Here is a 25,578-nt window from a genome sequence, read left to right as displayed (position 1 = left end):
ATTGGAAATAAGTCTTATGATGAGGACAAGTTAGTATGTGGTTATGTTTTGGTTTTTTTGTTGTTGTTGTTGTTAATCACTTGATCAGCTTTATTAATTCACTATATACTTTTTAAAAATAACAGCTTTATTGAACTATATATACCATACAGTTCACCTATTTAAAGTGTTCAATTCAATAGCTTTTAGTATATTCATAGAGTTGTGCGATGATTACTATAATCAATTTTAGAATATTTTATCACTCCAGAAAGAAAATCCATACCCATTAGCAGTGACTTTCCATAACCCCACCACCACCACCACCCACCCACAAGAGGCCGTGTTTTTTATTGCTCCAGTTTACTCCTTAAAGAAAAGACTTATTAAATAATTTCAATTGGTCTGTCCAAGCAGCATCTGGAGGAGCTGGTCACAAGATTGAGCTTGTACTTTTAAATTAAACTCTGCAGCAAATTAGTATACTGTATTTGTTTTCTGCTTCAATACTAGCCCTTTTATTCATACTGCTTTTGGCAAATAGATGAGGAAGAAAGGTGTCTCTGAAACAGCTTAGGAGAGGAGACAAGAGGAGAGAGGAGCAAGCATTTCTTCTCACTTCTAGATCAGTGAAAGCATATGAGCTCTTCATGAAAGTACTTATTACCTTGTTTATTATCTTATGCTTACCAGATGCACTGGGATATTTCCTGCCTCCATCTACCACTACTACCAACAATTATTGCTAATATGTATTGATGCTTACTGTATGCTAGGCACAGTTCTGAGCACTGCATATGTTATTTCATGATTTCTTTCTGAGCAATCTTTAAACCTTTTCCTGACCCCTCTCATTTATATTCATAATGAGTCATGTACAGACTTCTTTGGTAGCATGTATAGTACTAAAATATATTTAGTATGTGTCTATTGCCCTCTACTTAGACTAAGAATTCCTGGGAACAGAGACTATGTCATGCTAGTTCTTCATATCCCACAATTATGATTTCAGTCTCTGGAATATAATAGACATTCAATAAATATGTAATATCAATGAATAAATGGGAATTTGAAAGACTGCAAGTCTTGTTCATGTTCTCACCACCCTTCATCAAGACCATCTAATATCCTAAGTGGAATTGTTAACATAATCTTATTATTCCCTCTGAAAAAATCTTCAGGGCAAGCAAACAGAAACCTTCAGTGGCTCCACGTTTCCTAAAGAATTACTCTTCCCCCTATCCAATTTCAACATAATAATGCAGTCATTGCCTTGTCAAAATTTCCCTTGAAAAGATCTTAAGAAGAATCTTCACTCTAAGCCTAAGTTCTGTTCATTAAATACACACAACCAGCCTTGAAATCATATCCCTGATAATTTGGTGGAATACTAGATGAAACATTTGATTTCATTTTGGGGTCTATAGTTTATAAAAAAACATATTGTTGCTGGGTGCGGTGGCTCATACCTATAATTCCAGCATTTTGGGAGGCCCAGGTTGGGAAGATTGCTTGAGGCCAGGAGTTCAAGACCAGCCTGGGCAACATAATAAGACCCTGTCTCTACAAAGAAAAAGGTTTAAAAATTAGCTAGGCACAGTGGTGTGCACCTGTAGTCCTAGCTACTCAGTAGGCTACAGCGGGAAGGTTGCTTGAGCCCAGGAGTTCAAGGTTACAGTGAGCTGTGATGATATGATCACACCAGTGCACTCTAGCTTAGGCAACAGAGCGAGTCCCCATTTCTTAAAAAAAAAAAAAAAAGCATATTGTTAAATATTAAAATCACAATCCCTATAATGAGATGTTTACAATTAAAGAGCATGTAGGAACAGAAACCAAATGAGGATATGCCATCTTCCACCTAAATTTGACTGAGGCATAAACCCATTGAGAGGAATAGCAGGTAGAATTATTCCTGTCAACTTTTTTTTTAGTAAGGATTAACTGAACCCATGTTGACTTTTTTTTAATAAGGTATGAGAGACGCACATCTCACACATGTGTGTGAAAACCCAATTATCACACTTCCATGTTGACTTTTTGTTTTTAAATAAGAATTAAACTGAGCCTAGGCTGTTTGTGCAACAAACTTCTTTATTGAGCCTTCTAAGATAGCATTCATAGGTACACAGAAAAATGTCCCTAGCTGGGTGTGGTGGATCATGCCTATAATCCTAGCACTCTGAGAGGCTGAGGCAGGAGGATCGCTTGAGCTCAGGAGTTCGAGACCAGCCTGAGCAAGAGCTAGACCCCGTCTCTAGTAAAAATAGAGGAAAATTAGCCAGGGAACTAAAAATAGAAAAAATTAGCTGGGCATGGTGGCTCAAGTCTGTAGTCCCAACTATTCAGGAGGCTGAGGCAGGAGGATCTCTTAAGCCCAAGAGTTTGAGGTTGCTGTGAGCTAGGCTGATGCTGTCACACTTTAGCCTGTGCAACATAGTGAAACTGTGCCTCAAAAAAAGAAAAAGAAAAGAAAAGAAAAGAAAAATGTCCCTATTTTCAGTTTCACATATTTTTGCCCTAAAATTAACATAATTAAGGTTTTTTATTTCTGCTAAAATAAAAATTTTTTACTTTACTGTATATCATGTTCAAGTAATGCCTTCAGATTTCACAAGGTGAAACAGAGTATAGAAATGAGTAAGTTTGACTCCTGCTTACACAAATGAGGGGCTAAAACCCTGAAGACAACTTCCCCCACAGAAAACAACTAAAAAACCCAGATATGGGGAAAGAAGACTTTTCAGCAAGTGTATTAGAATAACTGGGTATCTGCATGGAAAGTGTGAACCTTGACCATTATCTCACATCATTCACATAAATTTATTTGAAATGGACTGGAGACCTAAATAGCTAGAGAAAGTTCTTCAAACAGAAAAGAAACAATAAAAGAAGGAATTTGGGGATATCAGGAAGGAAAAAAGAACAGAAAATTAAAATATGACTAAATACAATAAACTTTTCTTGAGTTTTCTAAATTATGTTTGACAGTTGAAGCAAAAAGTATATATAGAAGAAATAGTTAAGATAATTATTATAAATGGGGGAGCATAAAGGGAAATAAGGTTTCTACACTTCACTGAAACTGGTAAATGTCAACACCAGTAGACTATAAGATATATAATGTAATACCTACAGCAATCACTAAAAAAAAAATACATAAAGAGATACATTCAGAAATACTATAGATAAATCAAAATGGAATTTTTAAAAATATTCAAGTAACCCACAGAAGACAAACAAACAAAAAAAAGACAATAAACAGAAGACAAAAAAATAAAATGGCAGACTTGATCACTAACATATCAATAATTACATTAAATGTAACTGGTCTAAATATATCATGACCTAACTATAGCTGTTTTTAAGAAATTCACTTCAAATATAACAGTATTATTCATAGCAGCTTTATTTATAATAGCCAAAAACTAGTCTGGGGTACAAAATGTCCTGTAATAAGAGAATGACTAAACAAACTTTCATCTATCCATACCATGCACTACTTACCACTCAACTATAAAAAGGAATGAATAATATATACAACAATGTAAAGAAATCTCAAGGACATTATATTGAATGGAAAAAAGCAATCTTAAAGGGTCTCATACTGTATGATTCCATTTATATAACATTCTCAAAATGACAAGATCATAGAAATAAAGAATAAATTATTGATTAGCAAGGATTCAAGATGGTGGGGGACAAATAGCCAAAGCAGTCCTAAGCAAAAAGAGCAAAGCTGGAGGGATCACATTCCCTGACTTCAAATTATATTACAGGACTAAGTAACTAAAACAGCATGGTACTGGTATAAAAATAGACACAAAGATCAACAGAAGAGAACAGAATAACCGGAAATAAAGCCACATACTTACAGCCAACTGATCTTTGACAAAGTTGAGAAGAACATACACTGGGGAAAGGACACCCTCTTCCATAAATGGTGCTGGGAAAATTGGATAGCCATATGCAGAAATGCAGAAAAATGAAACTTGACCCCTCTCTCTCAGCATATACAAAAATCAACTCAAGATAGATGAAAGACTTGAATGTCAGATCTGAAACTATAAAAATACTAGAAGAAAACCTAGAGAAAACTCTTCTGGACATTGGTCTAAGCAAAGAATTCATGACTAAGACCTCAAAAGCATAGGCAACAAAAACAAAAATAGATAAATGGGACTTAATTAAAAAGCTTCTGCAGAGCAAAAGAAATAATCAACAGAGTGAACAGACAACCTACAAAATGGGAGAAAATATTTGCAAACTATACATCCTGCAGGGGACTAATATCCAGTATTTACAAGGAACTCAACAATAATAATAACCAAAAAAAATAATAATCCCATTTAAAAGTGGGACATGAATAAACATTTTTCAAAAGAAATGGACAAGCTTATGAAAAAATGTTCAACATCACCAATCATCAGAGAAATGCAACTTAAAACACAATGAGATATCATCTTATACCAATCAAAATGGCTATTACTGAAAAGACAAAAAATGAAAGATGTTGGCAATGATGTGGAGAAAACGGAAGTCTTACACACTGTTGTTGGGAATGTAAATTAGTACAACCTCTATGGAAAACAGTATGGAAAGTTCTCAAAGAACTAAAACAATCCAGCAATCCTACTACTGGGTATCTACCCAAAGGAAAAGAAATAAATATATCAAAAAGATACTTGCAACTCATATGTTTATTGCAGCACTATTCACAGTAGCAAAGATATGGAATCAACCTCTGTCTATCAGCAGAGGATTGGGTAGAGAAAATGGGGCAAATATACATGATGGAATACTATACAGCCATTAAAAAGAATGAAATCACATCTTTTGCAGCAACATGGATGGAACTGGAGGCCATTTTAAGTGAAACAACTCAGACTCAGAAGGACAAATAACACGTGTTCTCACTTATTAGTGGGAGCTAAATAATGTGTTCACATGGAAGGAGAGTATGGAAATGATGGGAGACTTGGAGGGCTGGGAGGTAGGAGAGAGGCGGATGATGGGAAGTTGCTTAGTGGGTACAACGTACATTGCTCTAGTATTGGGTGCACTGAGGCCGTGAGTGCACCACAATACATCAGTATAGCAAAATTGCACTTGTACCCCATGAACATACGTAGAAATTTTTTTTTTTAAGTTTTTAAAGATAGTGGGGGAGAAGCAAATGGGTGTGACTATAAAGGGGTAGCATGAAAAACAAACCAAATTTCTATTAACTGATGAACAGATGAGCAAATTCTGGCATATTCATACAATGGAATACAGCTCAGCACACAAAGGGAATGAAATATTAATATATACAACAACATGATGAATCTTGTGATCATTATGCCCATTGAAAGAAGCCAGACAGAAAAGACTATATATTATTATATATAAGATTATTTACATGAAATTTTAAAAGAGGCAAAACCATAGTGACTGAAAGCAGAGCAGTGATTGCCTGGAGCCCGTGATCAAGGAGGGATTGCAACAAAGGGCAAAAGCAAACATTTTAGGATCACGGAACTGTTCTGTATGTTGATTGTGGTGGTTGTTACACAACTGTGTTGAATCACCAAAACTAATCAAACTATACACTTAAAATAGGGAAATTTTATTCTAGGTAAATTATACTTCAATAAACCTGAAAAAAACTTTAATTAGTAAGTCCAACAGCTCAATAAACTGGAGTTCCAGCAAAAGAAAACCACAGCTATCTTGTTTCTCCAGAGAAGAATTTGTCACCCTGGTACTTAGAGAGTACTTATAAGCCTGGCTGCATGCTTTCTGGAAGCAAGGCTGGAAGTGGGTCCAGGGAAATCTCAGTTCAGTGTGTAGACTTTTACTTTTTCCATGCTATTTTCATTCTCAAGTCTCATTACTAACCCAGTTGTGCCTGGTATTCCCAAGTCTAGAGCTTATCAGGTTTGTTTTTTTCAGAAAATAAACCTCTACTCTCTTGTTCTAAAAAGACTAATCATATAACTACGTGAGGACCCTGGGGGCTACCCACTGCTTCCACAGACCTCCAGCTAGTCCCCATTTTAGCCCCCATTTCACCCCTATATTACTCAGTACTTGGGCCTCTGTGTCCTAAGCCTTTCTGGGTTTACACAGCAAATTACTACCTTCGTTTTCCTCCTGTAGGCATCCCACTGTAGCTTCTTCCCTTCTGTCATTTACTGCCATTCTTCATTCTATTTTCCATCTTTCAAAAATTTGCTGAATTGCTTTGGCCTGATACTGTGTCTCTTTCTATTCTCCCCACTCCTTTTTTGGATTTTTTTTACCTCTTAAAGATTTCTTTAATTTTTTTGGGGGGAGGGTAAACATTTCAGGGGAATGAGCTGAATTTGGCTTCAGTTAAATGTACTACTAAATGTGTTAAATCTCTATGTTCAGCTTGCAGAATTCAGCATACCTACACATTAGAGTCATCAAAAGAATCCACTTATAATCAGTATGAGTTAGGATTAAGACATACTGTCCTCCGCATAGATGGGAACATCATTGTGTCCCAAGTACAATAATCCCTACTTGGAATGCAATTCTTATTTTGTTGTTGTTGGGGTTAGGGTGGGAGTGTGAGTAGTCTAGAATGTTGGAAGGTAACCCGTATTCTTTCAGTACCCCTTAAGTATTATGAATAAAGCAATTTAACATAAACTAAAATGCAATATAAGTTATATTAGTGTTATCTTTATATTACAATAAATGCTAAAACTACAAAGTGTTAAGTTATATAAAACTTAGGATATATATTTAACTTCTGTTTATTTTTTTAAATAAAGAGTTAAAATTCAAATGTTCTGTATAAACCAGTTCTGAAATCACAAACAGAAGTTGACTTTTAATGAAAGCCCAATTATTGGTAGGCAAGTGCTTCACAAACTGTAGAAAGTAATATTGTTCAGGGTCTAAAGACCCCATTAGTATGATTTCAACTCTACTGTACCACGTTAAAATTTTTTTAATTAAAATATATATTTTTAAAAAATTTGCCTGAACGCTCCTTTGACTTAGTACCTCATACATAATAACCTAAATGTAGACAAGTCATGGCAAAGCAAGCAAATGACCTTAATTTGGCAGTATTTAAAGGATACTTGGCTACAATAGGTGAAGCAAGTTATTTTGTGCTGAAAAGGGGTTGTTTATTCATTCAAAAACAGAGGAGTCTAAGAAGACTATAGTTAACAAATAGTGCTTCTGACCTTTGCTGACTTAATTACAAGGTAGTGTTTCATCATCTCCTGCATACTGGTTTTAGGCATTAGAAAATGCCTTCTGTGAATGCCTTTCAAGTGAACACTAGTGCTTTACGTGACTCTGGCTTTTACCAAATAATTTGAATTAGTGCTGTCCTCAGTCTCTCAGGGACACAAACAGAGCCAGGCCCAAGAACATTAAAAAAAAAAAGTTCAAAATTACACAGCAGCAAGTGAAACTTTCCCCGGTGGAATGTGTTCCATGCTTATTAACAATTTCTAATATGCTGAATGCCAAAAGGCATCTGTGGACATGTGCCTAGACTTATCCATTAGTACTAATAAAGTTACAAAGAAAACAGATGAAGCACTGATCTTAAATTAGAACTGCCTCATCATATAAAAAGCCATTGTTTACGCCAGTATATCCAGGTGTCAAATGAATTATAAATGCTAGATCACTGTTTCATAATAGCAACATCTGGCAGATTTTTTGCTTCTAAAAGAAATTGGCTTAGCTCGAATGATATCATTACAGGATGCTTCCTTTTCTTAAAATAGTTGAGCCAAATTCAAATGGAAAATACATCCAAAATACAAAGATGAAATTTTTACATAAAATTTCTTTTTAAAATACAGTACCAAGGCAAAAAAATATGTATAATACGAATGAAAACATGAGGTATAAGAAAACATCCCCTTTATTTCAGCATTAGAGTAAATCTTTGTGAGAGCATCTGAGAACTTTTTCATTATTTCCCTACTTCAAGAAAAACAACAGTTTTGACTTTGCCTTCAGAGTTTATTCAAATTGTAAACTGACTCACTCTCCTCTGGCTTTGTGATGTGATTCTCCTCCTGGTTACCATGTGTCAGCACTATGCTAGGTCCTGTCCCAAAAAGAAAAGCTGTTATTTGCCTTTTGAAGATAGCTAAGCTGTTCCCATACAGGTTGGTTACTCTAAAATTTATCCATTAATATTGGCAAAATAGCTGCAGTTGATGGATTCATGGTATATTTAGGAGTTTCTGCTTCCCATTCAACTGAAAACTGGCAAAATTGATATAATCCAAGCTGTTTTATAACAAAGCAGTTTTGCACCAATGCTTTCAATATTTGAGCCCATATAATATGAATGATTTAAAAATCTTATGTAAAATGTTATGCACAGTGCAAAGTACACAATTAGTATTTGTTTAATCTTAATTTGTGAAATTAAAATTAATATTAAGTACTTATAGCGTTTGTCTAACCATACCCACAGTTTTTCATATGTTGGTATCATTCTATATAGTGTCTCTTGTAGCTCAATATTTTGTATTCCTGAAAGCAGAATCCAATTTTAATGTATTACATTTCATTTCCAAAATGTTGATCTTTCCTGGGATTTGAGTCATAGCCTATTTTATGGGCCTTTAAATTTTACAAAGTACTTAATGGCACATGGGCAAAAAATAAGACCCTATAAATTCATGTTTCTCCACATTCCATTTCATATTCTCTTCTTATAAATAAGTGAAGTTGGCAGGTTTCACTCCACAATGGAAAATAAAAGTAAAATGCTTCACACAACTTAGTCATTTAAGTCTAAGATAAATACAAAATTATTATCTTCAGCAAGATAAATACAAAATTATTTTGAACAACAGAATCCAGATGATACCTGAGAGGCCTGAAGCTCTATTCGTCAGCATATTTAAGGAAATATATAGAATTAATTTGCTGGCTGAGATGCCTATCATTCCCAATTCTACATAATATAACAGGGCTAAATTTATTTGAAGCACACTTGCCTTTAGGCACCAAAAATCTTGTGGCCAAAAATAAAGAAAACTAATGAAACCAAAAGCTGTTCTTTGGGAAGATGAATAAAATTGATAAACCTCTAGCCAGACTAACTGAAGAAAAAAGGAAAACGCAAATTACTAGTATTAGACATGAAAAAGATAACATCACTACGTATCCTACAAACATCAAAAAAATCATAAGGGAATATTAAAATCAACTATATGCCAATAAAATCAACAATTTAGATGAAATGGACAAATTCCTTGAAAGACACAAAGGACCCCACTCAAGAAGAAATATACATAACTTGAATAGGCCTATGTCTATTAAGGAAATTGAAATTGTATTTAAAATCTTTCCACACTGAAAACTTCGGGTCCAGGTGGCTTCACTGATAAATTCTAAGTATTTAAGGAAGAAATAATAGCAATTCTGTGAAAACTCTTTCTGAAAATGGAAACAAAGGGAATACTTCCCAACTCAATCCATAAGCCAACATTGCCCTAGCCTGACAAAGACAGGAAAAGAAAACTATAGACTAGTATCCCTGATGATCATAGATTAAAATTTTCTAAACAAACTTTTAGCAAATATAAATCCAACACTATATAAAAAGGATAATATACCATGGTTAAGTGGGTTCTGTCCCAGGAATGCAAGATTGATTTCACTTTCTAAAGCAAACAATGTAATTCACAATATTAAGAAAATAAAATAAGAAAAACTATATGGTAATCTCATTAGATGCAGAAAAAACATTTGACAAAATATAACCTTTATTCCTTATAAAAATTCTTAGAAAACTAGGAATAGAAGCATCGGGGAAGAAATACAATTTTTTCCTTAACTCTCTTAAGTTCGTAGTTGAGATAGACTCCTATGACAAAAGACAGATTAAAAAGAGAAAAACTAAGAAAGTTTAGTAACATGTGCAGTGCACATCACACAAGAGAAACCTCAGTGAAAAGTAACTCAAGGCAGACAGCAGACAGTGGGACTCCAAGATGACATCAGTTGTACCAGTGAAGGAGAAGAAATTCATGGATGTCAAATTAGGGGAGTTGCCAAGCTGAATATTGACGTGGGATTTCACACCTAAAGGTATTGCTGGAATGTTTCAAAGAGGTTACTACCAGTATTACAACAGGTACATCAGTGCAAAGAAACGGAGCATCACTGGGGTGTCTGTGGTGCTGGCAGCTTAGGTGCTGTTCAGCTACTGCCTTTCTTACAAAGAACTCAAACATGAGTGGCCATGCATGTACCACTGAAGAGGGGCCAGTATGGACAGCACATTCTGCACTCTTGACCATGACTTCTTTGGTTTGGCACCGCTCCAGGAGAAACTCAATCACTGCTGAATCCTTTCATATCCTAATTGAGAGTTAGTGCCCAAGATGAAATATAAGATGACTGGTATGGGTAAAAAAATAAATAAATAACTCAAGATAGTGGCTTAGAACTCTAGAACATATAGCATCTTTAACAAAGAACAATAAATTTTAGAGAAGTAGCAAGACAAAGAAAAGCCATTTTAGGTTTCCAAAGGTGGGAAACTGCAAAGGAAAACATGGGAAGAAACTAATGGAGTAAGGTTTGTTAACAGATTTCCCTGGTGCCTCTGGGCTGATGAGAATTGTCTCCAGTGAAGGAGAATTTATATCCTATGTCCCATCTTTAGGTAGGAAGCCAGGGGAGAAAGAGCTCTTTCTCTGTTTGCTACTTCTTAATTACCTTAGCTCAAAAATATTTATGTCAAAGAGGCATATTTTGGGGTAACATTCTGGTTTCCTTGAGAAGGGAACTTCCATAAACTAACAGAGATTATCTACTTCTAAAAAACCTACAACTAACATCCTACTTAATGGTGAAAGAATGGATGCTTTCCCCCTAAGATCGGAAACAAGATATTGAGGCCAGGCACAGTGGCTCACACATGTAATCCCAGCATACTGGGAGATGGAGGCAGGAGGATTGCTTGAGGCCAAGAGTTCAAGACCATAGCAAGACCCCATCTCTACAAAAAAATTAAAATTAGCTGGGCATGGTGGCATGTGCCTGTTTTCCTAGGTACTTGGAAAGCTGAGGCTAGAGAACCCCTTGAGCCCAGGAGTTCAAGGCTACAATGAGCTATGATCATGCCACTGCACTCCAACCTGGGCAACCCTCAAAACAAAAACAAGATGTTGACGTCTGCTTCACCACTTCCATTTAACATTGTACTGAAGTTGCTAGCCATGCAACAAGGCAAAAAAAAAAAAAAAGAAAGAAAGAAACAGAGAAAATAATAAAAGATATCTTCACTGGAAAGAAAGAAGCAAAACTGCCTTTATTCATAGCATAATTGTCTACAGAATCTATTAAAAAGATAGCTACTAGAATAAGTGAGTATAGCAAGGCTGCAGAATACATGATCAGTATACAAAATCGATTTTATTTCCACATACTAGCAATGAACCATTGGAAAACTGAAACTTAAAAATCAGTACCATTTACAATAGCATCAAAAAACATGAAATAATATAACAAAATACATCAAAGACCTGGACACAGAAAACTACAAAACATTCCTGAGAGAAATTTAAAAGACTTAAATAAATCAAGAGATATCTCTCTTGTTCATGGGTTAGAAGACTCAATATTTTTGAAATGTCAATTCTCGACAGTGGGATTGATTTAAAGATTCAATGCAATCCCAATCAAACTCTCAGGGGGCTGCTTTGTAGAAATTGGCAAACTAATTCTAAAATCCGTATGGAAATAGAAAGGACCTAGGATAGTCAAAACAACTTTGAAAAAGAATAAAATTAGAGAACTAGCATTATCTGATTTCAAGACTTACTATAAAGCTATAGATATCAACCAATATGATAATTAGTGTAAAGATAGAAGAATGTCCCAAAATAGACACATGTATGATATATGGACAACTGATTTTTTACAAAGAAGCCAAAGCAAATGGCAGAAAAAGGATAATCTTTTCAACAAATGGTGCCAGAGCACCTAGATTTCCAGATGCAAAAAATAAAATTTTTTTAAAAAACACTTTGATCCATACGTAGCACCAATGTAAAAATTTATTCAAAAATACTATAAAACTTCTATAAGAAAACATAGGAAGAAATCTTTGTGACCTTGGGTTAGGCAAGTATTAATATATCTTAGATTTAACATGAAAAGCATGGCCCATGAAAGAATAAATTGATAAATTAGACTTTGTCAAAGCTAAAAACTTATGTTCTTCAGAAATCCTGTTAAGAAAATGAAAAGACAAATCACAGAGTGGGAGAAGATATTTATAAATCATGCATCTGCTGAAGGATTTATATCCAGAATATATAAAGAATTCTCAAAAGTTACTTTAAAAGAAAACCTATTTTTTAAAATGGGCAAAAATACACAAATAGTAAATAAGCACATGAAAAGATACATCATTCTTCATTAGGAAATACAAATTAAAATCACAAATGAAATATGACTACATGCCTATTTATTTTCCCACCCCGCACCCCATTTACACGCCTATTTTAATGGCTGAAATTTTTTAAACTGACCACCCCAAGTGTTGAGAAGGATGTGGAGAACTGAAACTCTCAAACACCAGTGGTGGGAATATAAAATTGTCCAACCATTTTGGAAAACATTTTGGCCACTTCTTAAAAAGTTAAACATACACCAACGATATGATTTAGCCATTCCATTCCAGGCAGTTATGCAAAAGAAGCAAAAGCTTATATCCATACAAAGACTTGTACATAATTCTTCAGAGCAGCTTCATTTGTAATAGCCAAAAATCTGGAAACAACCCAGTGTCCACCAACAAGTAAATGAATAAACAAATTGTGGTATATCCATACAATGGAAAATACTCAGCAATAAAAAAGAATGAATTACTAATAACCCAGGAACATGAATGGACTCAAATAATTATGCTTAGTAAAAGAAAGTAGATAAAAAATACATAATTATGATTCATATATATATAAAGTTCTAGTAAATGCAAACTTATCTGTAGTGACAGAAAGCAAATGAGGGGTTGCTTGAGGAGGGAGGTACAGGGAAAGAGGCAAAAGGAACACAAGGACACTTTAGGAGCTGTAGATGATATGTTCATTACTTTGATTGTGGTTTTGGCGTCACAGGTGTATAGATATGTCAAAACTTATTGACTTGTACACATTAAATATGTGCACCTTTTTGTAGGTCAACTGTGCCTCATTAAGCTGTTAAAAAAATCTTTAGGGGCCAAAAAACCCCTAAACCTTCACTCATTCCCTGTATCGTAAGTCCTTTGAGGAAGTCTTCTGGCCTGAGCTCATTTCTGTTAATACAACACTTAACAGAAAGAGCATGTGGATTGTGGTACAGCGGAAGAGTCTAGGTGAGTCCCATTGACCAAGAGGAAAAGAAGCCCATGAACTGGACAAACTGATTCCCTGGGCTTTAGGACTAAATGAAAAAAGTGTGATTTTTCTTGCTTACTGGAAAGCTAAGCACCAGCTTGCCTTGTGAATTCAGTCATCTCCTCATTTCTTTGTACATTATGGTAGAAAGATATCTCAGAAAATTCTTTGTGTTTCTTAATGTGGGATTCCAAATGTGGTATCTAGGTACTAATTAACCCAGCATTCAGGTCAATCTTCTTTTTCCATTGAAAAAATTCTCACATGCTTGTTACTTAAACTGTTGCAGAAGAATAAAAAACAAATTGCTCTGCATCTTCTCTTCCACTTCCAGTAGACCTAATCATTAACCCCAGTTTAGGGACAGATTGTTTTTCAACTCCAAGCAGTTAGAAACTACAGGTGCCACTGTGGCACACACAGGAGGACACACACACTAGTGCCCCAAGAACTCACACCTTTGTGCTCTCTAAATACCAATTCCAATTCCAGCAGGGTAAGTGCAAGAGGCCTTGGAAAATTGTCCAACCTTGCTAGCATAATTGTAGAGGGCAAGGTTTGTGGTGAGGCCAGTACAGTAGGCTGTGAAAGCATTTTTCCACTTGTAGAGGAGTTTCACTTTTAATCCTAGCATACAATCTCCCTGAAATGCCTGTAAGTTCAACTTAAGGTCATATTCATTATCATTTCTGTTCTACTTTACCTCAGAAGTGAATCTTCAGAATTACATTCCTGAGTATATTAAATTTCAGAATAATCAAGGAAAAGATAGAAGTATGTGTGAGGCACGTGCCTTCTATGCAGAATAATTATTGAGAGAAATGTTATTTTGAGGCTTTATTTAATAAAGATTCTTAAAAGAGATTTTAGAATATATTGTGGACTGGATCAATAGAAAGAACTCTGAGCCCTTCCTCCCCTGGAAGCGGTGAGCCAGGGGCTGGCCTGGGACTACTGAAGGTTCATTCCAAGGGTTCTTGGGGCAATTGTCCTTGGAGCTCACCCCACCTGAGCACACTCCAGATTTCGCCTCCCCAAGACTCTCAGGTGTTAGCAAACCAAGTTCCATCTACAGTTGGACTGTCCCCTTCTGTCCCTCCAGCCACAACCTGAGTCACCCTCCTTTCCATCATGTGCACACTGGCTCCTTGAGGTGGGGCTGTTGATTCCAAAGCAAGAGCTCAGACTAGAGAGCTTTGTATAACATCAAAGGACAGACTGAGGGAAAACTCAAGAAACTAGTGGACTGAGCAGTGCTTAAGAAGTAGGAATGCCAGAGAACCAGGCCTAGTGGAGAGTCAAACTGGGGCTGCCTTCTGGTGTGCATATGTATCAATAAGGGCAAGTATTTGAATGAGAATTGCTGTATTAGGGAACACGGTTGACAGCTGAGTCAAAGACAAACACATAGAGGGCTAACAAAACAACGAAAGAAAAGATATTTTTAAAATTTTATTTTCTATTACAGAAATGGAAGAAAGTATTGCTAATTATAAGTTCATCTAACCACTTAGATGAACTTATTTTTATGCCCAGTTACAATGCTACAAAATAATGTTGATCCTTAAGTTTTATTTAATTATAACTATAAATTCTTCAAGTTTGCTTAGCCTTTATAATTAGCTGCTCATATAGCGTAATCAGGAAACCCATGGTATTTGATCCTTTCATTTTCACTGATGAGAAAATTCTTACTTAATACAAATGCTTAGGGTTCTAAAAACCTACTACCTAGCTATTCAGAGCCATGTCACAATGTCCCATGGAAAGCTCTGTCTGGTGGAGAACTGATGCAATAGGAAGGCCAGTGGCCACATCAAGGAAGCAGTTCCATGGTATGCAGCCCCACTGCATAGGAGTTGAACTCTTTTAATGCATCTTCCTAAAATCCATTGCTTATGAATTAAAATTTTAGTTCAATTAAAAAGCCAATAAAAAATGTAGAAAAATGAAAACTTTAATCATTCACAGAAAATCTAGACTCCTAACCAGATGATAAACTTTGATAAATCAATGATATCCAGATCATGACTTTAAATTCCCACTGGTCCATTGAACAATCAACATATTACACACATGCCTGCTCACTTCAGCTGACCAAGTGTGAGGCCACAGTGCCAAACTAAACATGGAGAGGAAAGCTGACTTTTAGACAGCTTGCCTTTAGTGTTCATTTGAAACAGCTTTTAAGCAAGTACAATGATGACTGGAACTTAACCAAACAAAATTTTCTAACTGGTCATGAGAGATTATTTGAGCAATATAGAAGGACATTGCTAGGTGTATTGGGGAGCCTACCTTCTGCCAATGTGAAATGGCTCCACAGAGACTGTATATAGTTTATCTAAACGATGCTATAGCTCAGTGACCATTCCAAGCTTTGCCATACCACATACCATTCTCTCATCCTTATTCCTATGTCCAGTGGCCTCACTAATTGATGAAAAATTAAAAGGCATAAGTTCCTCCCCTTTCCCTTGGCATTTAAATATATCTACTCTTCCATCCCTCCTTACTTCCAAAGCTGGTCCCTATATCTGGGCCCTAGCCTCAATCATTCTTGCTTTTCCAGGGCCTACCTTATTTGCTTAGTTATTAGCTCTTTTTCTAAAATTTGTTCTCTCTTTGTTGGCTCCTCCTCAATTGCTTTCAGACATGCACACATTTCTTTTGTCCAGAAACGTCACTTGCTGTCCCCTTAAAGCCACCACCTTCTTTTCTCAATCCTTTCATTGCCAAACTTCTATAAACAACAATTTCTCTTGTATTTCACACTATCACACCACAATTGCCTACAAAGTAAAAACCATAATGTATGTTAATTGATATATGTCGGGTGCTTAGCACAGTGTAATATAGTGAGTGGGGGACAGACCTTGAGGCCTAACAAGCCAGGGTTCAAATTTGGACTGACTAGTGCCTGTTGAATGACATTGGGTAAATAAATATCTTAATCTTGCTGATCCTAAGCTTCCTTGATTGTAAAGGGGGATAATAAAGCCTCTCTTGCAATGCTGTAGAGATTAAATGAGATTATGTTTATAAAAACGCCTAGTATGGTGTCTGGCACACAGTAGGTGCTCAGAAAAGCTGGTTCCCTTCCCATCTCTACTCATGGTAGGGATTCAGGTTTTTGTCAAATGAATGACTGAATGGTCTCCTGCAAGTTTCAGGTCAGCATTCAGTGGCATGGCATCCACTTTTTGTTCTGTTTGATTCTTACTCTTTTCTTTGCCTTGTGTGTTTCAGGTTCACAACCAGTATCCAACTGAGTTTGAATTCAATCTTTATTACTTAAAGTTCTTGGCTTTCCACTATGTGTCTAATCGCTTTAAAACATTTCTCCTGGATTCAGACTATGAAAGATTAGAGCACGGTACGTTTATATGCACTTGTTCCATCTTTTTGTTACTTTTACATGTTTTTAACGAAAACTCTGATAATGTAAGTACCCCCAGGTGTGACAAGCTCAGAGTCAGGGTTTAATTCTGAACTACAAATATAAAGTGTATATGAATAAGTGCCCAGATTCTGAGAGTATGTGCTATGTTAGCTTTTAGCGACGGCATGTGGTCATTCCTGTAGCACTTTTATAAAGTTGAATCTCTTTATTATTTTGATACCTCAAAGTGATATCACTGTTTTATGAGAAACATTTTACTGATAGTTTTTCCAAGCCTGGTATAATCTGGTAGGAAGAGTGCCTGCCCTTGGAGGCAATTTGAATAGCAGTTAAGGCCCTGCATTCTGGAGCAAACAGACGAGGGTTAATTCCCAGCACTGCCAGTTACCAGCTGAGTACTTTGGGGGAATTAGGTGCCTCTCTGAGCATCAGTTTCCTTATCTTTAAAATAATAGCACTCACCCCCTTAGGGCCATGATGATCACACGAGGAAATAGTTGGAAATTTCTCAGCACAGATGCTAGCACATAGTAAGTACTCAATAAATTTTAGACATCATTATCATTGTTGAAATTTTAAATAGTAATAATAGTTGTAAAGAGTAGATTCTGAAAGTCAGCCAGCCCCCGTGAAAACATTTCCCAAGGAGATTTTACATTCTTACTTTTGTTATTGTTACTGGAAGGAGGGGATGGGAGGATACTCACGACTATTTTTGTTACTAAGTAAAGAAAAAAATCAGCTATGTTCAGTACACTATTCTATTACTGGAGTAATCATAAAGAGGACTCTTTCAATTGCAAGAAAATATTTACTGATGTTCTCGGTTTAAAATCTGAAATCAGGAAATACTACTTTCTAAGGCATGCTGTTGAAATCGTCTCATATGATATTTCATACTTTTGGTAAGGGAAGCAGCACTGGCGAGACCATTTCCCACTTTGCTTATACTTCCCGATCTTTGATGACTTCACATCACAATCAGAAAGCTTAATTTCTTAACCACTTGTGTGGTGGGACGGTATTAAGTAGAGCTGGTTACAGCTGCCTCAGGCCTTAAGTGAACTGACCTGTACCTGGGGGAGTCACCTTGTCACTTTATCACTACAAGGAACAACATGTGCAAATATTGGTGTGAGTGAAGTACAGGTGTTTGCCTCTTGAGTTGTTTTGTTTTTGTTTTTTAAATGGAGCAGTTTGTTTTGCTAAATTAAGCTGACCAGAAAATTACCTTACCAGCATGCAGATGTGGCCAAAGACCAAGGCTTCTGCTGTAGCAGATGATGGTTCTCTTCATTAGAGAAACAAGGTCTAGCACAGCAGTTCTCAGACTTCACTGAACGTTAGAATCACCTGGGGAGATTTTAAAACTTCCAAAGATTCTTATCTTGTGCTGACTTACATATGAAGATTTCTAGTATTTCCTTGTTATGCATGATACTGATTTTGGAGCTAAACTTCACTCTTCTGTTTTTAATCATATTACAGAAGTGCCTGTGTATTTAGATGCTGAATTTTATCTAATGGCTTTTCAGCATCTATGGTGATCTTCCAATTTCTCTTTTGATCTATTCAAGATGTAATATTCTTTTGATATGCTGCTGGGATTCTTAATATTTTATTTAAGATTTCTGAAACAGTATTCATAAATGAGATTAATACATTTCTTTCTTTCCCTTTTTAATGAGTTATGTTTATTGGATTTTGACTGATATATTATTACTGGCTTAATAAAAAGAATTTTATCTATGGAGCTTTTTAATATATAAATTAATTAATTAAAAAAGAAAAACTTCCAACATCCAGGCAACACCCTCAACCAGCTAAATCAGAATCTGTATGCCCAGGCATTAACAGCTTTTAAAGCTCCCCAGGTGAGTCCACTATGCTGCCAAGGCTGAGAACCACCCCGGGTCCAATGGGTAAAGCACTGGCCTAAGGGTCAGAAAATGTGTGTGACTTTGGGTAAATTACTTCATCTCTCTGAGCCTCAGTTTCCTCATCTAAAAAACTGAACAAGGATAGTGGCCCTGCTTATCACATAGAGCTATTGAAAAGATTAAATAAAATGATGTGGAGAGGCCGGGCACAGTGGCTCACACCTGTAATCCTAGCACTCTGGGAGGCTGAGGCGGGAGGATCACTCGAGGTCAGGAGTTCAAGATCAACTTGAGCAAGAGCGTAGACCCCGTCTCTACTAAAAAATAGAAAGAAATTAACCAGACAACTAAAAATATACTGAAAAAATTAGCCAGGCATGGTGGCGCATGCCTGTAGTCCCAGCTATTTGGGAGGCTGAGGCAGTAGGATTGTTTGAGTCCAGGAGTTTGAGGTTGCTGTGAGCTAGGCTGATACCATGGCACTCTAGCCCGGGCAACAGAGTGAGACTCTGTCTCAAAAAAAAAAAAAAAAAAAATGTGGATAAAAGGATATGTTTAGAGTATATTGAAAGATTATCATGATTATTTGAAAATGTAATTATTTTCATGCTGTATCCTAGACATGTTTTTTTCTTAAAACACATAAATACACATTTGGAATCCTAGAAGGTAAGTCTGAAGTGTCCACAGACCACCTATCCAGCCCTCTCTCTGGATATTAGGCCACCCACCTAATTAGCATTAAAGAAGCCTGGTTTGTGTCCTTAGTCCGGAATGCGTTGCCTACTTGAAGTCTGTTCCTGTTAGGTTTGGGTAGACACACTAGTTATCAGGCCTACACAGGGACAGCTGTGGTAACTACCCTCTACCTGCCAAGATCAAGAATTGGAGAGTAGGAATCTCAACCACTGCTGGTGGAATTCATCAGTCATAACTTTAAAGATTTCATCAGAAAAGCCTAAACACAATGAACTCTCCTGTGTCCTAGAAGATTAATATCACATACTGGCTTACAGGGCTGTAATTTGATAGGATTTCACACTAGCTATCTGATGACTCAAGCTATTTTTAAGGTATTCCCTATATGTGTACATGTTGCTCTAAGCCCTCCATATGGGCATTATAAGAAAAGTCCATTGGACTTGGTTCCAATTACCAGGTGTTAGCATGGCTGAGAAGCAGGAGGGAGTGCTGCCCTAAGGAATGGAGGGCCAGGTACTGCATCTTCTCTTCTGGTTTCAGTCCATTCTCTTCCTGTCTGCAAAGGTGCCCAGAGCTTGTTGCAGCTGGGGCTGACTACCACAGGGCCCTGCAGTGTAATCCATGCCTCAAGGCCCCAGGTGGAGCCATAAATGAGGTGACTTTAAAAATCCACTCCAGGCCAGGCACAGTGGCTCACAACTATATAATTCCAGCACTTTGGGAGGCCAAGGTGGGAGCATCGTTTGAGGCTGTAAGTTTGAGACCAGCCTGGGCAACATAGCAAGACCTTGTCTCTACCAAAAAAAAAAATTCACTCTAACTCCTAGAGCAGTCTCAACTTTGGACATTAGAGTCACTTGAACTTTTAAAATGACTAATATCTAGGGTCATCTCCAGAGATTCCTATTTAATTGGTCTGAAGTGAGACCTAGGCATTGGGATTTTTAAAAGCCCTTGGCTTTTTAATGTGACCAAGGTTGAGAACCACTGCACTGGACCCTACAGGTAAAAGGTAGAGAAGAAAACATTAATTACTCTTGGGGATCCCCACATATTGTAGAATTTTGTACAACTTTGGGCTTGAGACATTCTTTTTTGATAAACTGGTAAAATATTTGTTGACTTTTGACTAAGTCATTTAATTCAAAGCAAGACGGCATTGCTAAGAGAGACAGCCTTCTGTCCTTTTAAAGAAATACCTCTTTCCTCACCCTGACACATCTTGCTCCCTATTAAAAACAAAGTAGGGTCATGTTAGTAATAGAGTGAGTGTTTGAAAGGTACAAAGCTTGTGTCAGAAAATCCCTGAAGTACCCTTCTCAGTTCTGCTTTTGTTTTCAAGTCACCCAAGGATGCAGACCACAGCCTTCCGTCATCTAGAGTCTCAGTGACTATGATTTGTGGTATACATAAACTGCTAAGCAAGAAAACACTTTAAATTGCTTCATAATAAACAATCAACAACTTAAAAAAGAAACATAAAATTATGTTTTTAACTTAGTTTCATCAAATCAACTCAAGTCCTTCCATTTTCTCTTGAAAAATGTGTAGAATGTCTCCTGGCACAGACCTCTTTGAATCTAGACACAGATCCAAGATATAGATTGGAAGAGTCATGATATACTGCTAACTGCCTAGGAAAACCTTATCAGATATTTTCCTTTCATTTTGATTTGTTTCCACGTAGCTGTGAAATTCATTCCTATCTTTAGCTTTGCAGTTATTTTCTAAGGTTTCTGTGTGTATGTTGCTGTTTTTAGAGCCATAAGAAATACTCCACTTTTTTAATCTGCCCACATACATCATACTTTTAGGTAAAATGTTAATTTATTTAACTTTCATTGTGTTGGGTTTGTTTTTGGATTTACAGGAACTTTATTTGATGATAAAGGAGACAAGCATGCCAAGAAAGGAATTTGTATTTGGGAATGTATTGACAGAATGCACAAGAGGAGTCCCATTTTCTTTAACTATTTATATTCACCAGTGGAAATAGAGGTAGAGTAAGAAATCATTCATGTTTCATTTTCTGAATACTTTGTGTTAAAGTTTTCCTTAGTTTTAGTATATTAAGCTGTTAAAGCTTTTTATAAACAGTGTACTAGGTTTCATACCAAAAGCTATTTAAAATTTGAGACACTATGGATTTGGGTTGTGATAGAAATGGAGATTATTCACCAAATTCTTGCCACAGAAATTAGGAGCTGGCTCCCAAACCTTGAGAATCAAAAAGCAAGGCAGCTTTCCCCAGGAAGAAAGAACTAACAGAATTTGAAATCCCAACAGGTGGTCTAAGCAGAAAAATATAAAATACTTTAGGAGAAGCTCCTGCCCTGGTCCCCATGCATAGGACCCTAGTTTGGCCTTCATTCAACTACATCCTCCTCCTGAGGAGTATAAGAAGCTAAAGGTACATGATTAGATGTTCCTCCATCTAAACCATGTTCTGGGTACTTCGACATTCGTTGCCCAAACTCAAGCTACTCACCAGGCTGCTTCTCCGAGTCAGTCTCTCAACCCAGTGCATGTGTCCTGAGGCCCAGAGGTGGCAAGAAGTAGTTGTTTGGCAGGGAATGGGCAGAGTTTGGCTTCACGGGCTGGGGTATACACAAACATTCAAGCAAGACCCTTAGAATATAAGATATAGCTGGGGTGGGAGGAGAAGGGGGTCAGGCCAAGGAATGGGAGCTGGGGCCAGCTCCTCTAGTGCCAACACTTCCTAGTATAAAATTCTGAGGAATCCAAGAATTCTTTATTTGAACCTGGACTTCCGGGTCACTAGGAAGTTATATTTCTCAAAGTAGGAGGACTAGAACATGTTTTATTTAATAGTTTATCTTGATGTATAACTTTTAAATATTTAGGCATATGGCATTTGAACCTCCATTCATACTCTTGCCCTAGACCCTGCAAATGTTAGGGGCTGGCCTATCAGTAAGCTTGGGGTACTTTGGGGTGAAGATGAAACTATATTTCAGTTTTCTTTAAACAGGCCCTGAAGCCCAATGTAAATGTCTCCAGCCTCAGAAAGTGGGATTACTACACAGAGGAGACCCTGTCCACAGGGCCCTCCTATGACTGGATGATGCCGACCCCCAGGCACTTCCCCTCCGAGGACTCTGACCTGGCTGGAGGGGCTGGGCCCCAGAGCCAGAGGAGAACAGTGTGGCCGTGCTACGATGATGTCAGCTGTACTCAGCCCGATGCTCTCACCAGCCTTTTCTGTGTAAGTCAGCCATGTACAGATACACACCTAGGGGCACCGTAGGCCCCAGAGACACATGAGGCCAAAGGAACCAGGCTAAGCTAAGACTGGTTCACAAAGTTCTGAACATAGTTCTCCTTGCTCTGGACTAGCATTAGAGGTACTCCTGGAGTATGAAAAAACCAGATTTGCTCTCTCACATTAGTGGGGTACCAAGCTTAAGTACTTAAAGAAAATCTCAATAAAAGTGAGTTTCCAGCATTACAAGGAAGCAGTTGAGCAAGTGGAGCAATTTACTCCTTCCGGCAGCTTCCCAGCTGTTTCAGATGCCCGCACAGCCTGAGTCAAGCTTGGGCTATGGCTTTTGTGGGTGCTTTACTTCCTCTGGTCAAAGTGTGGGTAGTGCATGGCCAGATGGGAGTACTGCCAGCCACCTTCTTTATGCAAGAAATATTCTGGAGTGAAACCATCCTGGCAGTAGTCACCCTGAGGAATGGTTTTGAGCCCTGATATGGGTCAGGCAGTTCCTGAAGAGTCTTCTCCCTCTGGTTTTCTGACCAGGAAGAGGATGCTTCAGTGATCATACTTTCACAGAGGCAGCTGCTCTGATCTCCAGCTTCTCTGTCAGAAGGGATATCCATTTCCTTGGGCATTTCTTGGTTTATTCTTTCCATATCTGGTTTGAGTCATCAGAATGAGGGGGCCCCTCTGTCAAGGACAGACTTCTGATGCAGCTCATCTATTGGGGTTGGCTCAGTGCTTGATCTTTTGCCTTGGCCATCAGATTTCCCATGGGCTGCCCAAGGGTGAAGGTGTTTGGGATACACATATTTCATGTCTTACTGGATAAGCTATTCTGTGCAGAAAGGCCTGGTTATAGGCCCCAATAAACCATCTTTGCCACAGTGCAGCACACCAGCTAGAGCTCCCACCACTATTCCTAACTGGGGAGACCTCGGAGGTCCATGTCCACCATTCTCCTCAGCTGCCCTCTGGCCACGCTACTCATCTGGGCCCAGTGCAGAAGCAATGGGGCTCTGAGGCACATCCTAATTTCTGTGAAATACTCATCTGTTGGAAAACTCCATTTCTTTGCAGGAGATTGAAAAATTGGAGCATAAATTGAACCAAACCCCTGAGAAGTGGCAGCAGCTGTGGGAAAGGGTAACAGTGGACCTTAAAGAAGAACCAAGAGCAGACCGCGTGAGTTGGCAATGCCTTTGAGAGCTGCTTCTGAGCTTTTTGAGGGTGCTAAGTCAGGTGGGGCCCACTGCCACAGATAACAGGACCCTGCTGGCTTTCTGGCTAGAGGGAAGGACGAAAAGGGAGGAATCATGCCCTGGGGGTCCAGGGCAGAAAGTTCCAAATGACTGAATACTTTCTGAGTGTCTCACTTCACCACAGTGACATAATACTTATGTTTCAGAGCCCTGAATCCAGGGGAAATTACTAGGTTCTTTTCTATCTCAGTGCCTCTGTGGTTTCCGCTGATCTTCTACCGCATGAGGGAGAAGTGGAATGCTAAGACCAAGTTTGTTCCAGAGAAATAAGGAAAGACAGAAATTAAAAATATTTTAAAACAACAAAATATGTTACTTTCAGTTATTCGCAATCCCTTTTGTGTTTCTTATTTAAGAAACATTTATCATAAAAATATTTTAGAACCAAATACTCTGTTTTCTGCTTCTCACACCCCATTTCTTGTTTCTGATTTAAGAAACATTTATCAAGCACCTAATATGTGCAAGGGACTGCGCTTAATACCACACACACATTCGTGTCCTATTTAATCCACGGTGAGAGAGTGGTGTTCCACTTCCTGCCTGAGGGAGTAGACACAGAGAGCTCAGACAGCTGGCAATTGGTGGAGCCACCATTCAAACAACATCAGATTGGCTCCAAATGCAGCAGAAGGGAAATTAGGACAGATGAGTGTTCTGAAGAGCATTTCAGGAAGAAGAGGTCAGTAGGGTCAGATGTCACAGAGAGATCAAGAAAAATGGCGTGTAGAAGAAAACCTTTGTGGTAAAAAGGGGCCCTTCTCCAGTGCTGTCTCTTTGGTCTTCAAAGGCCAACTCAGGAGCTGTTATCAGACCACAGTTGGCTGATGCCCCAATACTTTTTTTCTCATAAAAATAAGTTTCTTGACTTTTTTTCTGATTATGAAAGTAAAGCATATTTATTTTTTTAAAGATAATACACAGAAAGTTATAAAGTAGAAGATGAAAATCACCCACAATTTATAACCTAGAAATAAACCACTATGCTATCAAACTTGTTTTGTCATATAAAAGGGATTTACTATACATGCTATTTTTCAAGCTGCTTTCTTTTTTGGTCAACATTGGCATACATGTCCTTCCATTTATCACTGTGTATAAAGCAGCATTGTCATTTTTAATGACTGTCTAGAATTCCACTGTATGGAAATACCATAATTTTTTCAATGTCCCCTAATAATGGACATGTAGGTTGTTTCCAGTTTTTTACTATTACAAACAACTCCAGGATAAATGTCTTTGTACGTACATCTTTGTTCATTAGTCCAGTTTTTTACTTGAGGTAAATTTTAATAAATGAAATTACTGAGTCAGTGGCTTAAAGTGTCTGTAAAGCTTTCCTAGCTCCTGTTCTGTCTCTTTTAGTCCCCAAGACACCCGTCGGGGTCCCCAGGAATTATGTCTACCAACCTACCTTCCTATCACAAGCGGTCTCTGCTGCATCTCCCAGACAGCAGCACGGGGGAGGAGCAGAATGCCAGCATCCCCCCATCCAATGGAGTGGAACGAAGAGCAGCCACGCTCTATAGCCAGTACACATCTAAGAATGATGAAAACAGGTGACACGCTGAGCCCTGCTGGGCGTCCTGAAGACTCTCCCCACGCTGCCTGAGGCTAAACCGCAGGCCCTTCAATAAGCAAACTTGAAATGTATTTGCTTTAATTCTTTGTTTAATGCTTTAGATGGTTCTTTGAAGAAGACAAATCAAAATTTCAGTTAAAAACAATGCCAAGA

General features: G+C 37.6%; 1 protein-coding gene and 1 pseudogene across 2 annotated transcripts in view; both read left to right on the top strand.

The window, feature by feature from the left end:
* The window catches only part of SBF2 (SET binding factor 2), a 397,036-nt gene that overhangs the window by 365,379 nt on the left and 6,079 nt on the right, over window positions 1–25,578 (top strand). For both annotated transcript variants that reach the window (XM_045557501.1, XM_045557500.1), the window contains 5 exons: window positions 16,623–16,749; window positions 21,229–21,356; window positions 22,351–22,584; window positions 23,662–23,766; window positions 25,209–25,402. In XM_045557501.1, the coding sequence (XP_045413457.1) occupies window positions 16,623–16,749; window positions 21,229–21,356; window positions 22,351–22,584; window positions 23,662–23,766; window positions 25,209–25,402 (788 nt within the window). The remainder of the gene's footprint in view (window positions 1–16,622; window positions 16,750–21,228; window positions 21,357–22,350; window positions 22,585–23,661; window positions 23,767–25,208; window positions 25,403–25,578) is intronic.
* On the top strand, window positions 9,975–10,272 carry LOC123642429 (annotated as a pseudogene).

Source organism: Lemur catta, chromosome 7, assembly GCF_020740605.2.
Source record: "Lemur catta isolate mLemCat1 chromosome 7, mLemCat1.pri, whole genome shotgun sequence".
NCBI lineage: Eukaryota > Metazoa > Chordata > Mammalia > Primates > Lemuridae > Lemur > Lemur catta.
The sequence above is the reverse complement of the archived record's forward strand: the minus strand, read 5'-3'. Positions and strand labels throughout refer to the sequence as shown.